Below are 14,567 nucleotides of genomic sequence, written 5' to 3' on the forward strand. Positions count from 1 at the left end.
CTGTCTGTCACCAACCCTGCCAGCCAGACACCCTCAACCAACAAGGGGGTGTTAACTACCTCGCCTGGTATTCATGTCACGGATTCGATCTCGACCCTGACACCTGGATATTTCGAGTTTTGTATGTTCTCTCTGGGTCCTCCGATTGGTTGGTGGATACGTCCTCTCATTCTCTGCCCTTGACTCGTCCGTCGTTCCGGGGATCACGCCCTTCGAGTGGATGATCCTGACGACGATTATCGCCAACTGCATCGTGCTGGCGCTGGAGCAGCATCTTCCCGACGAGGACAAGACGCCGCTGTCCAAGAAGCTGGTAAGGGACCTCGCGTGGGCCCACACGTCGGCACACCGCACGCCGTGCGTGCGCGGACACGGGACCCAAAGGCACGCAACGACAAAGGTCGCCTGTTGTAGCCTGTAAGCGACTGTTAGAAGCAAGTGCCATTGAGCGAGCAGCACTTATGAAGAAGGTGGTGGTTGGCCAGCGCCATACCCGGCCGCCTTTGTCTGGCGACGTTTACACATCGCGCCCGGTACTCGTTTGAGGCGGAGTCGACCTGAGGGAGGCCCAGGACCGGTTCACGTAATCGTCACCGGTGTTGGCTGTGAGCGGGAATCGAACTTCGGTCGCCGGGTACGTAGCGCAGTGACACGCACGTGAACACACACGGACACGCACGTGAACACACACATGCACACACACATGCACACACACACATGCACACACGGCCACACACATGAACACACACGCGGACACGTACACACAGGCACACACACACGCGGACACGTACACACACGTACACACAGGCACGCACACACACACGTGAATACACACGCGGACACACACACACACGCGGACACACACACGTACACACACGTACAACAACAACCGCCATTCGCCACTAAGTGGCGGTGACGTCACCACGACGCTTGTGCCAGGCCATGTGCACCTTGAGGCTACGTGAAGTGTCGAATGCCCGCTGGCTACACACAGGCACGCACACACACACATGCACATGTACCCACAGGCACGCGCACACACACAGGCACGCACACACACACGCGGACACACACACGCGCGCGCTCGTGTCGTCGCCGCTGGAACGGGGTTGCGCGCCGTTCTCGCTCTACCGCTCCGGACCCCGCGATCTCGGAGCGATCTCGGAGCGAGCGTGAGCGGCGACTCGGCCTCGGCAATTGAAAATTTGCATGATTCGTGCGGAGGCCGGTTTCACCGCCCGCTGCCCTCTCTGCCTCCCCTCCGCGCGGTTCTGTCACTCATAGATCCTTCCCCCCCCCCCGCATCCCACCCCCCCGCCCGCTGGCCACCCAAAAAAATTAACGAAACAATCCGCACGCAGCCACCGGCACGCTCCATTTAACAGCCACCGCCAGAAACCGCGAATTTTCATTGCTTCTTTTTTGTGTTCGTTGCCCTCCTGTCTGTCCGTCCGTGCAAGCACGGCTGTTGTGCAATCGTCAGCGTTGGCTGTTGCGCAATCGTCAGCGATGCAACACGCGCGGCAAGAGGCTGGCGACCGCTTGTCTCTCGTGACTGTCGGAGGTGACGCGGCCTGTCGCCGCAAAGTGCTCCCACGAATCCACCACTCCCTCCCCCACTGACCTCCCCCCTCCGCCGCTGACCCTGCCCACCCCCATAGCCAAAACAACGCTCCCCGCTGCCCAAACCAACCCAGCCTCGTGTCACGGGGGGGGGGGGGCACAGTGGTTAGGAAGTGGTGGGGCCTTATCGGGAAGGGGTCTAAGGAGCAAGGGGGCGGGGCCTAAACAGGAAGTGGTGGGGCCTAAAGAGGAAGGGGCGAGGCCTAAACAGGAAGGGGCGGGGCCTAAACAGGAAGTAGTGGGGCCTAAAGAGGAAGTGGTGGGGCCTAAGCAGGTTCAACTTCCTGCTGTTGAGTTGAAGCAACACAAGCAGCAGCATCAGAGGTTTCGTGCTACAGACAAGGCAACAGGCCGACTCGTATAATCGATTTTCATCTTTGAATAAATGACGAGTGAAATTAATAAAATAGCGAGTACAAATTGTACTAATTAGCTAATAAATATTTTCAGTACAAATTATGAATTTAACAAAAATACACCTTTAATGCAGTTGTTGACCTTTACTGCAGGCGTGCACTATAATGTTAATAAATACACAGGGTTTGATGAAACAAAGTCAGCTGTAATTTAACGTGCCCGTACTTCATTGGTGTTTTCGATTTTTTACCTTCTAAACAAATCTGGCCATGGCTCGCTCCCCGTAGAAAGGGCATCTCGCACCCCCAGGGAGTGCGTGCACCCCAGGTTATGCTGAACCACTGCCTTAATGAACACGTTGTAAGTACATTATTTATCAATAACACAGAATCTCGAGACTATCTGAATCGGATCGAGCCTCCCGTACGCCACGTGGTGTCTGCGTGGCCACCCCCACTGTGAATCCCTCCCCTCGCATCTCTGTCTGCATCTAGACAGCTCACAGGTACAACCGTTTGTTTTGTATTGGGTGCAATTGTGAACAACATTCGTACATCTGATCAGCATAATAATTGGGTTCACTGCAGCTCAAAGACACTACAAGGCGTGTGGTGACATTGGGAGATACCCCGTGTGTGCGTGCGCTGGGCATTCGAAGGCCTGAAGACCAGAATCGGTGATTTTTCTGACATCAGGGAGGCGGTTTTCATATCCGGACTGGAGAGTGAAGAAGAAGAATAAGAAGCGAGATCCTGTCCATAGAGCTCCTCTCCCAAGGAGCTCCTGTCCAGGGAGCTCCTGTCCAGGGAGCTCCTGTCCCAGGGAGCTCCTGTCCATAGAGCTCCTCTCCCAGGGAGCTCCTGTCCCAGGGAGCTCCTGGCCAGGGAGAAATATTCTGGCAACTGAGGGGGGGGGGGGGGGGCAAGGCTTGGCAGGGGTCGTGCATAATCTTGTGACACGGCATCTTGCACACGGGGTCTGGTAGCATGGCCTGAAGGTCTGTCGGCGGCGGGGTAGTTGGTGTGCATTTTGTACCAGGCGCTGTGACAGCAGTTTTTCGATGTTACCATTAAAGTTGGCCAAGTCACTTCAGAAAGAGGGCAACGTAGCTCAGTGGGGCCTTACATCTGGTGAAGTAAAAGTAGTTTAGTTTTAGACTTAGATACTACCACCCTTGAGGATCACGATGATGAGGGTGGCAATGATGATGACTACGATGATGATGTCTACGATGATGATGGCAAATATAATGGCAACGATGGTGATGTGACTTTCACTCTCTCGCTCTCTCCGTATGTTTGTGTGTAAGTTGATCTTCTTTCGCATCGCACGTAGCCAACCGTGCTAATCGGAGGTGCAGTGTTGAGTCGATGGGCAGTGTTGAGTCTATGGGCAGTGTTGAGTCTATGGGCAGTGTTGAGTCTATGGGCAGTGTTGAGTCGATGGGCAGTGTTGAGTCGATGGGCAGTGTTGAGTCTATGGGCAGTGTTGAGTCTATGCTCAGTGTTGAGTCTATGGGTAGTGTTGAGTCGATGGGCAGTGTTGAGTCGATGGGCAGTGTTGAGTCTATGGGCAGTGTTGAGTCGATGGGCAGTGTTGAGTCTATGGGCAGTGTTGAGTCGATGGGCAGTGTTGAGTCGATGGGCAGTGTTGAGTCGATGGGCAGTGTTGAGTCTATGGGCAGTGTTGAGTCTATGGGCAGTGTTGAGTCGATGGGCAGTGTTGAGTCTATGGGCAGTGTTGAGTCTATGGGCAGTGTTGAGTCGATGGGCAGTGTTGAGTCGATGGGCAGTGTTGAGTCGATGGGCAGTGTTGAGTCGATGGGCAGTGTTGAGTCGATGGGCAGTGTTGAGTCTATGGGCAGTGTTGAGTCTATGGGTAGTGTTGAGTCGATGGGCTGTGTTGAGTCGATGGGCAGTGTTGAGTCGATGGGCAGTGTTGAGTCGATGGGCAGTGTTGAGTCGATGGGCAGTGTTAGTCTGTGGGCAGTAAGTATTTATACGTATGTTGAACTTCTTTCGCACCGTACGTAGCCAACCGTGCTAATCGGAGGTGCAATTAGCACAGCGACAATGATGACGATGACAACGATGGTGATGTGACTGACTTTCTCTCGCTCTGTCTATCCTTCCCCCTCCCCCTCCCTCCATCTCCCACGGCGTCTGCAGGAGGAGACAGAGCCATACTTCATCGCCATCTTCTGCTTCGAGGCGGGCATCAAGATCCTGGCGCTGGGCTTCCTACTGCACAAGGGCTCTTACCTGCGCAACGGATGGAACGTGATGGACTTCGTGGTCGTCGTTACCGGGTAGGGGATGCGTTGGGGCCAGGGAAAGAAAAAAAGACTAACAACCCGGCAGTGTTCCCACGGCAACCTGGCTGTTGTGGCGGGGGTCTGTGTTGTGGTGGGGGTCTGTGTTGTGGTGGGGGTCTGTGTTGTGGTGGGGGTCTGTGTTGTGGTGGGGGTCTGTGTTGTGGTGGGGGTCTGTGTTATGGTGAGGGTCTGTGTTGTGGTGGGGGTCTGTGTTATGGTGGGGTCTGTGTTGTGGTGGGGGTCTGTGTTGTGGTGGGGGTCTGTGTTGTGGTGGGGGTCTGTGTTGTGGTGGGGGTCTGTGTTGTGGTGAGGGTCTGTGTTGTGGCGGGGGTCTGTGTTGTGGCGGGGGTCTGTGTTGTGGCGGGGGTCTGTGTTGTGGTGGGCGTCTGTGTTGTGGTGGGGGTCTGTGTTGTGGTGGGGGTCTGTGTTGTGGTGGGGGTCTGTGTTGTGGCGGGGGTCTGTGTTGTGGCGGGGGTCTGTGTTGTGGCGGGGGTCTGTGTTGTGGTGGGGGTCTGTGTTGTGGCGGGGGTCTGTGTTGTGGCGGGGGTCTGTGTTGTGGCGGGGGTCTGTGTTGTGGCGGGGGTCTGTGTTGTGGCGGGGGTCTGTGTTGTGGCGGGGGTCTGTGTTGTGGTGGGGGTCTGTGTTGTGGCGGGGGTCTGTGTTGTGGCGGGGGTCTGTGTTGTGGCGGGGGTCTGTGTTGTGGCGGGGGTCTGTGTTGTGGCGGGGGTCTGTGTTGTGGCGGGGGTCTGTGGTGGGGTTGGGGATCTGTGTTGTGGCGGGGGTCTGTGTTGTGGCGGGGGTCTGTGTTGTGGTGGGGGTCTGTGTTGTGGTGGGCGTCTGTGTTGTGGTGGGGGTCTGTGTTGTGGTGGGGGTCTGTGTTGTGGTGGGGGTCTGTGTTGTGGTGAGGGTCTGTGTTGTGGTGGGGGTCTGTGTTGTGGTGGGGGTCTGTGTTGTGGTGGGGGTCTGTGTTGTGCTGGGGGTCTGTGGTGGGGTTGGGGGTCTGTGTTGTGGTGGGGGTCTGTGTTGGGGTTGGTAATCCTACTGGAGTTGACATGAAGTCCTGGTTGTGAATGTGTTTGATGTTGGAATGGGTCGAGGTGGATCCTGCGTTGTGGCCACCCCCTCAACACTGCATCTCCGATGAGCTCGATTGTCTATGTACGGTGCGAAAGACGTTCAATGTAGTACGTGCATGCACGCAAGGAGAGCTGAACCTTTGTTAAACAGCTGATGGTGGTGTCGTATTCAGTCCAACGAAACGTCGTTTTATTTACTAGAGTCCAAAATGTTGCTTGGATTTTTAGACATGACTCCTCCTCCAGGTTGTTTGCTGATGAGCCAAAATCAATCGGCATATTCGCCCACGGCGTTCCAACTCGATGTTAATGATCTCTGCCGCTGGGTGGTAGAGGGCTTTTCGTGCCAACAACAACAAAATAGTGATGACATTATACCCACACGTCGATCTCACCCAAACCGAAACTCATTATGAATCGTGAAGTGTATATATATATTATCCACAGTAGATTTTTCTTGGGTTTGATCGCTTAAATATAAATGTGTCGTTAAACCCGCCACTGTCAGATACAGCCGATTAAGTGAGGGTTTGTCACGTGAACAAAACGTGACTAGTTCAGCACCTACCGGTTGTGTGTTGGGGGGGGGGGTAATGTATGCATATAAATTACAATGGATATCCATTACCGGTTGGATTATTCGTAGGGTGATCAGCGTACATGTACCTTGTCGTGGCAGCCCAAGTATGAACTCGGGTCGTGTGCTGTGCACATCGGCTTAGCCACGCAGGGACAGCTGCCGTGACTTTACCGAAAAAACCTAAGAATATGAATCCTTGCAGTCACGAAAGCTTCAAATCTAGAAGGAGGGGGGGGGGGTTTGGGTTGCCACTCGGGGGGGGGGGGGGGGTTTGGGTTGCGACTCCGCCACGCGATCTCAGCATCCCGTGGGCATCCTCGTTGAGTTCTGCCGTCGCGTGCCGCGGGCATCGCAGTACACATTTGACATTTGAATCTGAATATGTTTGTTTGCGCTGGAAGAATCCGATGAGCCGTGAAGCACTCTGTTTTGGCACAGATGTCCGGTAGCGCTAAGCATCTCCCGGTGCCGCGCGCGAGAGGGGTCAGGGGTCACGTACAGTGTGGCAGTGACCTTGCCGGGCCGCCGAGGTCGTGGGATTTCGTCTCCTCTCACCCGGAGAGAGAGAAGGGGGGCGGCTCACCGCTGGAGCTGCAGTCGATGGAGGGTTGCCAACTGTCCTGGACTTTGCCGGGAGACCTCTGCGGGAATTGGCATCAATCTCCCCCCCCACCCCTCTGCACCCCTCCTCCCCCCGGTGACCCCCCGGTGACAATTGAAAGCAGTCGTCGAGATTTTAATAATCGGATAGATTTGAAAAAGTAATGAAAAATATTTCCCAGAATAGTTGGCCGCCCCGATGATGAATCCGAGCACGCGCGCTCAGCTCTCAGCGGTCACGTGGGACTCCGCCGCGGTGCATCTGTTAGCACGCCGGCGTGGTGAAGTATGGTGATAAACAACTCCCACCCTTCCTCCATGTGACTGAGAAGCTGTGGGAGAAGCCGTCATCCAGCAGTTGATTTACACCGAGGCTGTGAGTCTGTGGGTAATTTTGATTACACATTGACTCAAACAGAAACCCACAGATGCGCATAAAGACCCACAGACTCACACAGAGGCCCACAGACTCGCACAGAGGCCCACAGACTCGCAAAGAGACTCACAGACTCGCACAGAGACCCACAGACTCGCAAAGAGACTCACAGACTCGCACAGAGACCCACAGACTCGCAAAGAGACCAACAGACTCGCAAAGAGACCAACAGACTCGCAAAGAGACCCACAGACTCGCACAGAGACCCACAGACTCGCACAGAGACCCACAGACTCGCACAGAGACCCACAGACTCGCACAGAGACCCACAGACTCGCACAGAGACCCACAGACTCGCACAGAGACCCACAGACTCGCACAGAGACCCACAGACTCGCACAGAGACCGAGTTGTCATTAAACGGGGTCCTCTCTAGCGGAGTGAGTTGGCGATGGTCTCGACGATGAATGACTCACAGCAGCAGCAGCAGCACTGCCTCTGCCATCTGCGCGTGCGGGCTACACGTGGGGACATCCTTGGTAGGTGGTGGGGTGGTGGTGGGGGCGTTGTGGGGAGGTGGTAGGGGGATTGTGGTGGGGTGCGGGGGGGGGAGGCGATCTGCGTCGCGTGAGCATGAGACAATGGAGGCCGCAATTCGCTTCATCGCCCGTCGAGGTTCGGCTGACTCAGTCGCTCTCTCACCGTTTCACTCTTTCACTCTGACACTCACTCCATTCTCACTCTCTCTCTCGCAAAAACAGCGTTCAGCGAGCTGGCAAGCACCAATGTGGCCCTATTAGGTGATTAGAACGATGTGGTCCGTCTCTTTGTCTCACGCTTCCGCTTGCTTGCGATTTTAGTTTTGGGCCGTGTGTGTCTGTCCGTGTGTCTGTGTGTCTTTACGTCTGTCCGTTTGTCTGTCCGCCTGCCCGCCCGTGTGTCCGTCCGGGTGTCCGTGTGCGTGTCCACCCTGCGTGGTCCGTCCGCTCCCTCGCTCGCCGGGAGGAGAGGCGGCTCGGCGCAGTGCGGACTAAAATCTCCTGTCCCTTCTGCGTGGGATAGACTCTTGAGCGACGATTTCCTCGTTGCACGCGGTGGGTTTTCTGCGGCCGCCACGGTTTCCTCCCGCACATCGTAATATACAACAACAACCATTCTCATAGCCAGCAGTGCGCAACGCATGAAGAGCAGGAGACAATGACAGAACCAGGGGGCAACCGGCCGAACTCGAGAGGCAAGGCCACTTTAAAGAGATGGGGTTTCAAAGCGGACTTGAATCTACCGACTCCGATTGCCCTGATTTCAAGTGGCGAGGCGATCCGAGGTTTCGGCGCCACGCCAACAAAAGCCCGGTCACCAAGAGAGCGCGACCTGGGAGTGCCGAGCAGTCGGAGACCGGAAGATCTGAAGGACCTTGATGGGATATATACAGAGGACTGCAGAGCTTGGGGGAATGGCTGATGGTGCCGGCTTGCCGCACGGCGGCTGCTGCTGCTGTTGGTGGTGGTGCTGCTGCTGCTACTGCTGGTGATGGTGGCAGCGGCGGTGGTGATGGCTGTTCATGTCCTGCCCATTTGCCGACCGGCGCTTCTTCTTCCGAGACAAAACTGCCGCGGGGCATCATCACGTGGCTTCGGGGGGTGTCATAACTTATTAACGCGTCCGTCGCCTCTCGTGCCGAACAAAGAGGCAAGGCCCGCAGGTGATGGCGACAGGTGGATAGGATGAGAGTCCTTTTGTTTCCGTAGGGGCGTCGTAACAATAGCAAGTTCGTCACGGCAACTGTCGTTGTGATTATGCACAGAGGTGGTGGCGGGCAGGGAGCGGTGGCGCAGCGGTTAAGGGCTTTGCGCTACGAGGCCGGCCTACGCAGGGTTTGATTCCCAGGTCCACGGCCAACGCCAGTCGTGAGTGATCTCAGCTGAAACTGCCCCGGCCATCACCTCAAGGGTGCTGACCAGTGTGGTGAAGTACGCTCAAAACAACCCTGATCCCCGACACGTCATGGGGGGGGGGGGGGGGGGGGGCATGAATCCAGCAGTGGATTGGCAATGATAATGCATCATTATTATTACTACAATTCAACATTTAACCTGCTCTGGTACAAGACCGGGAAGGAGGGTAAAAACGTAGAGGAGGAGTGGCGGTGCAGGAAGGGGGAAGAGGTGGAGGAGGTGGGGGGAGGAGGGGAGGGGGGTGACCGGGCTAAGATCTTAGGGATGATGAGTGAGTGGTGATGATGATGAAAGGATGGTGGTGATGATGATGAGATGGTGATGATGCTGATGAGAGGGTGATTGTAGGGTGATGATGATTATGAGAGTGTGATGGTGGTGGTAGTGGTGGTGGTGATGAGAGAGTGATGATGATGAGATAGTGATGATGAGAGGGTGATGGTGATGATGAGAGGGTGATGATGATGATGATGAGAGTGTGATGGTGATGATGATGAGAGGGTGATGGTGATGATGAGAGGGTGATAGGTGATGATGAGAGGGTGATGGTGATGATGAGAGGGTGATGGTGATGATGAGAGGGTGATGGTGATGATGGTGATGAGATGGTGATGATGAGAGGGTGGTGATGATGAGATGGTGATGATGATGCTGATGAGAGGGTGATGATGCTGATGAGAGGGTGATTATAGGGTAATGATGATTATGAGAGTGTGGTGGTGGTCGTGATGGTGATGAGATGGTGATGATGAGAAGGTGATAATGATGATGAGAGGGTGATGGTGATGAGAGAGTGATGGTGATGAGATGATGATGAGAGGGTGATGGTGGTGGTAGTGGTGGTGGTGGTGATTATAGGGTGATGATGATTATGAGAGTGTGATGGTGCTGGTGGTGTTGATGATGAGAGAGTGATGGTGATGAGATGATGATGATGAGAGGGTGGTGGTAGTGGTGGTAGTGGTGATTATAGGGTGATGATGATTATGAGAGTGTGATGGTGGTGATGATGATGAGATGGTGATGATGAGAGGGTGATGATGATGATAAGGTGATGATGAGAGGGTGATGATGAGAGAGTGATGGTGATGATGGTGATGATGAGAGAGTGATGGTGATAATGGTGATGACGAGATGGTGATGATGATGAGAGGGGAGGGAGGAAGGAGCGAGCAGCAGCAGCGAGCTTCACGGAGGAGCAGCGTCTGTTGTCACAGTGGGCGGGGTTGTGGTTGGGGTTGAGGGGAGGGGTTCAGAGTGGTGGGGGGGCACGCACAGAAGTCACGTGGTGTACGGGAGGCTTGAACTGATTTAGACAGAGAGAGAAATTAGGACATGGACGCTGCCACAGCGGTTTAAACTTTAAACTATTTTAAATGTACCAGGTGTAATGCCCACTGAGCGATGTAGCTCTTTTTAAGAAGTGAACATGGCTATCACAAATGATAACTCAACGAAGTGGATTATCATCATCATCACGTGGACATTTATCGCAGCAGCCAAAGAGTCTACACGCGTGATGCTGATGCTAAATGTGGAGGTTAAACACCGGAGGACCCGGAGAATAATCCACGCGATTGCGGGGAGAACGTGCAAACTCCAAATATACAGCAGCAGGCGTCAGGGTCGGGATCAAACTTGCAACCTCCTGTACACCAGGCGAGGAAGTTAACATCTCCTCGCCACGGTGGTGGTGCCAGTGTGTTTGACTTGCCATCCGGTTCGAGTCCATCTCGACAAGTTTCTGAAGCCCACCACCCCAGCCGCCGCCTTTGTCCACCCGGCGGCGTCAACGGCTTCCAACCGCAGTCAGTCTGTGATCAGCGAGCCGCGCGTGGCGGTGGGATACAGCGTGGGTATCGCTTACTTAGTTAATCTCCTTCATCCCCTATGAGACATGAGTCCTGCCCTTGGCAACATGTTGAGCCTCGCCCAAAGAGAGCCGATCGCCGATGCCAGCTCCTCCTTCACGGTCTTGTGCCAGGTGGTCTCGGGTCTCCCGGAGTTTCCTTTTGCCCGGTGGTGTCCACCTTCGGGGCAATGTTTGGTATACGGTCCTTGGTCCATTCTGAGAACACGAACGAGCCCGTCTGACGGAAGAAGCGGGGCCACCGTGTATCCCGTGGCAGGGGCTTCCCCCAAAGCGCGGATCTCGAGCGGAGAGGGGGGGGGGGGTCGCCTCCGCCAGCGGCGGTCGCCAGCGACGCAAGTTGCAGGGGCTGCGCCCCGTGCCTGTCTCCTGCTCTGAGTGTGATGTGACACTTCCCGCCCGATTCGTAAGATTAACGTGGTGAACGAAAATTAGGGGAAAAAACATTTAACCCCCCATCACTTTATTATCTATAGAGCATCGACGGGTCCCAACTGTGACGGCGATAATGATGCGGATAAATATTTAATTGTGTCTCTGTGTGAGTGTGAGATGTTGCTGCTGCTGCTGCTGCACGAGTGTGTCACACCGAGTGTTGTTGGGGAGCGGTGGCACAGCGGTTAGGGCGCTGCTCCACGAACCAGCCGACCCGAGATCAATTCCCGCTCACGGGCACCAATACCAGTGGCGATTGTCTGAACTGGTCCTGGGCCTCCCCTAGGTCGACTCGGCCTCAAATGAATACCTGGAGTGATGTTATAAAACGTCGCCGCTGCGGCCGTGGTGCTGGCCACCCAACCCCCCCCCCCCCCTCGTGTGCCACAGTGCCGGACTTGGTAGGTGCTACTCGCTACTAACAGCACTTGACCCAGCAATCTTGTTAAGGCTACACAGGGACTCTTTGTCTTTGTGTGCTGTTCTGTTCGGGACGGTCCAAGCAATATCCTCTTGTCAAGGTGACCGGCTCCTCGCTGACCGCTACAGCTGAGCCATTGACGACAGAGCCGGCCTGGAATGCCATCACTCTGTTAATCCGATTACTGTGGTAATCAGATTACGCTTCCGATTGCTCAAGTGATACGATTACTCAACAAATTGCTTGAGTAATCGGATTACTCTACCGATTACTCGAGTAATCAGAAGATGATCGAGATTACTCTATATTCATGGTTCTTTCGGTGAAGTCGCATAGAAGGGAAATAATTAAATAATAAAAATATTAAACAATAAAATTATCACGTTTCGATTGCAACACAAGCAATCATCATCAGGTGTGAAAACCACAGCAAGAAAATGTCAGATTACTCTAGTAATCCAAGTATTCTAAAGATTACTCTGGTAATCAGATCACTCTACCGATGACAAAAGTAACCGATTGCGGTGTTATACAAATTATAGTAATTAATTATTCTACCAATTGTGTAAGAAATATATTACTCGACTAATTACGTGATTAAACGTTTGCACCGCAGATTACTTAAGTAACCTATTACTCTACCGATGACTTAAACAATCTCTTTATCTCCCGATTACTTAATTAATCAACTACACTGGAGATTACTTGATTCATTACTTGAGAAACCTATTACTGTCCCGACTACTCAATGAATCAAGTACACTGCAGACTACCTGAGAAATATCTTCATCTGCCCCTGACTTGAGCGATCAATCACTCGACCGATCGTCGGTTGAGACCGCTCGAGCAATCGGACGGCAGTAAAATGGTCGGGAGAATAGGAAGTCCACGTGTGCCGCTGGACGGGAGGTGACGGGCGGAGCCTGCTGGCGTCATAGATGTAATTATTGTGGGGGGGGGGGGGGGGGTTTCCCACCTTCGACTCCACGGATGGACGAGTGGGAAACTCAGCTGGGCAAGCCGGAGGTTGTCTCCCTCCGTGTACGAGCGTTGACAGACCGCGTTGACTTTTCTCTCCAGAGAGAGAGAGATTAAATAACCGTTGGCATTCGGTGAAGGGAGAGAGGGAGATGTAATTTAGCGAGAAGGAGAATGTCTTCTCACTATCAACAAATTCACTCCGCAGGGCGTCGTTTTATTTCGTTTCTTTTTTTCCGCCAAAATAATGGAGCTCGCGAACGATGCACCCGGCGTCGTGCCAGTGGTGATTGTTTGTGGCGGCGGTGGTGGTGTTGATGGTGGTGGTGTCGATGGTGGCGGTGTCGATGGTGGTGGTGTCGATGGTGGTAGTGGTGGTGGTGTTGATGGTGGTGGTGTCGATGGTGGTGGTGTCGATGGTGGTGGTGGCGGTGGTGGTGGTGGCGGTGGTAGCGGTGGTGGTGGTGGTGGTGATGGTGGTGTTGATGGTGGTGGTGTCGATGGTGGTGGTGTCGATGGTGGTGGTGGCGGTGGTGGTAGCGGTCATGGTGGTGGCGGTGATGGTGGTGGCGGTGATGGTGGCGTCGATGGTGGTGGTGGTGGTGGCGGTGATGGCGGTGGTGGTAACTTTGCGGAGAAAAGTAAAGAGCAGTTATCCGATAGAAATACTATCTCCGCCATAGGAATGTGGAATTTCCACCACTGGCTCTGCAGGTCTATACCCAGGAAGCGAGCGCCAGTCCCTAAATGCCCACGTGAAAAGTGGATCACGCTGACCGCGTGTGCATTTTAAGAGGAGAAAAACCTCTGTTCTGGCATGGTTGTCTCCATCATCCTCTCCCCCAGTCTCCATGGCGATGCCTGTGGACCCCATTGTTGGTTGCCGTGGCGACCCGTTTCCATGGTTCCCCGCTTCCGGGTGAGGGGATGCTGATGGGAAGTGGCGCGTGGCTTTTTCGCACTGATGGTGGGCGTGTGTGCGTGTGTGTGAGTGTGTGCGTGTGTGTGTGCGTGATGTGTGTGTGTGTGCGTTTGTGTGTGCGTGTGTGTGTGTGCGTACCGTGTGTGGTGTGTGCGTACCGTGTGTGATGTGTGCGTACCGTGTGTGATGTGTGCGTACCGTGTGTGTGCATGTGGTATGCGGGTGTGTGTGTACATGGTGTGTGTGTGCGTGTGTGCGTACGTGCATTTGTGTGCGTGTGGGTGTGCGGTTAGCGCCTCGCGCTACGAACCTGGCCACCTGAGATCGATTCCCGGCTACGACCGCCAACAGCAGCGACGCCGATCGCTCACGGAGCCGGTCCCAGGCAGCCCTCGGCATCACGAATGCGCACCGAAGCAGCGCGTTGAATTACGGTCAGACAGCCCCCATGAGACCGGCACGGCGTGGCGAGGCCTTCATCCAGCAGCGGATTGCCCGATGCCTCAGGGTTATCGTTATAATTGCATTTTGTTAGCGTTGTACAACCAAGGGCGATTGCAGTTAAAGTAGGCCAAGGCTTTGTGCGGTGACGCCTAATCCCCTGAGACCTTTTCACAAAATATCTATAGCCCACGAGGCGTTCTCTCACTTTCGCACGTTCCATTTCAAGTTAAAGGCGTTGATTGTTCCTTTACTCTTATTTATTTATTATTGATGTCATCGTTTTGCTCGTTCACCCAGGAGAGAGCCTCTCTGAGTCTCGTGACTTGTTTTCAGGAGGGTCGTGCCAGGTATGGCAGCAGAGTGGTGGTGGTGGCGGCTATGAGATGTTAACTACCTCGCCTGGTACACAGGAGGTCGTGGGTTCGATCCGGACCCAGATGCCTGCCACTGTATATTTGGAGTTTGCGTCTCTCTCTCCGCGTGGTCGCGTGGAATTTTCTCCGGGTCCTCCGGTTTTTCGCTCCACATTTGGCTGCTGCTATACATTTCCACGTGATGATGATGATGATTTCGTAACGAAACAGGTGGAGTTCTCCACAAATCTTGCTGTCGCCTG

The 14,567-nt window shown here is 54.3% G+C and overlaps 1 protein-coding gene across 1 annotated transcript in view; it reads left to right on the plus strand.

Moving 5' to 3' along the window:
• Positions 1-14,567, plus strand: part of LOC144951274 (voltage-dependent P/Q-type calcium channel subunit alpha-1A-like) — a 131,710-nt gene that overhangs the window by 14,466 nt on the left and 102,677 nt on the right. Inside the window, 2 exon segments of the mRNA XM_078881442.1 lie at positions 207-313; positions 4,149-4,288. Of these exon segments, the coding sequence (XP_078737568.1) occupies positions 207-313; positions 4,149-4,288 (247 nt within the window).

This window comes from Lampetra fluviatilis, chromosome 61 (assembly GCF_964198595.1).
Source record: "Lampetra fluviatilis chromosome 61, kcLamFluv1.1, whole genome shotgun sequence".
Taxonomy (NCBI): domain Eukaryota; kingdom Metazoa; phylum Chordata; class Hyperoartia; order Petromyzontiformes; family Petromyzontidae; genus Lampetra; species Lampetra fluviatilis.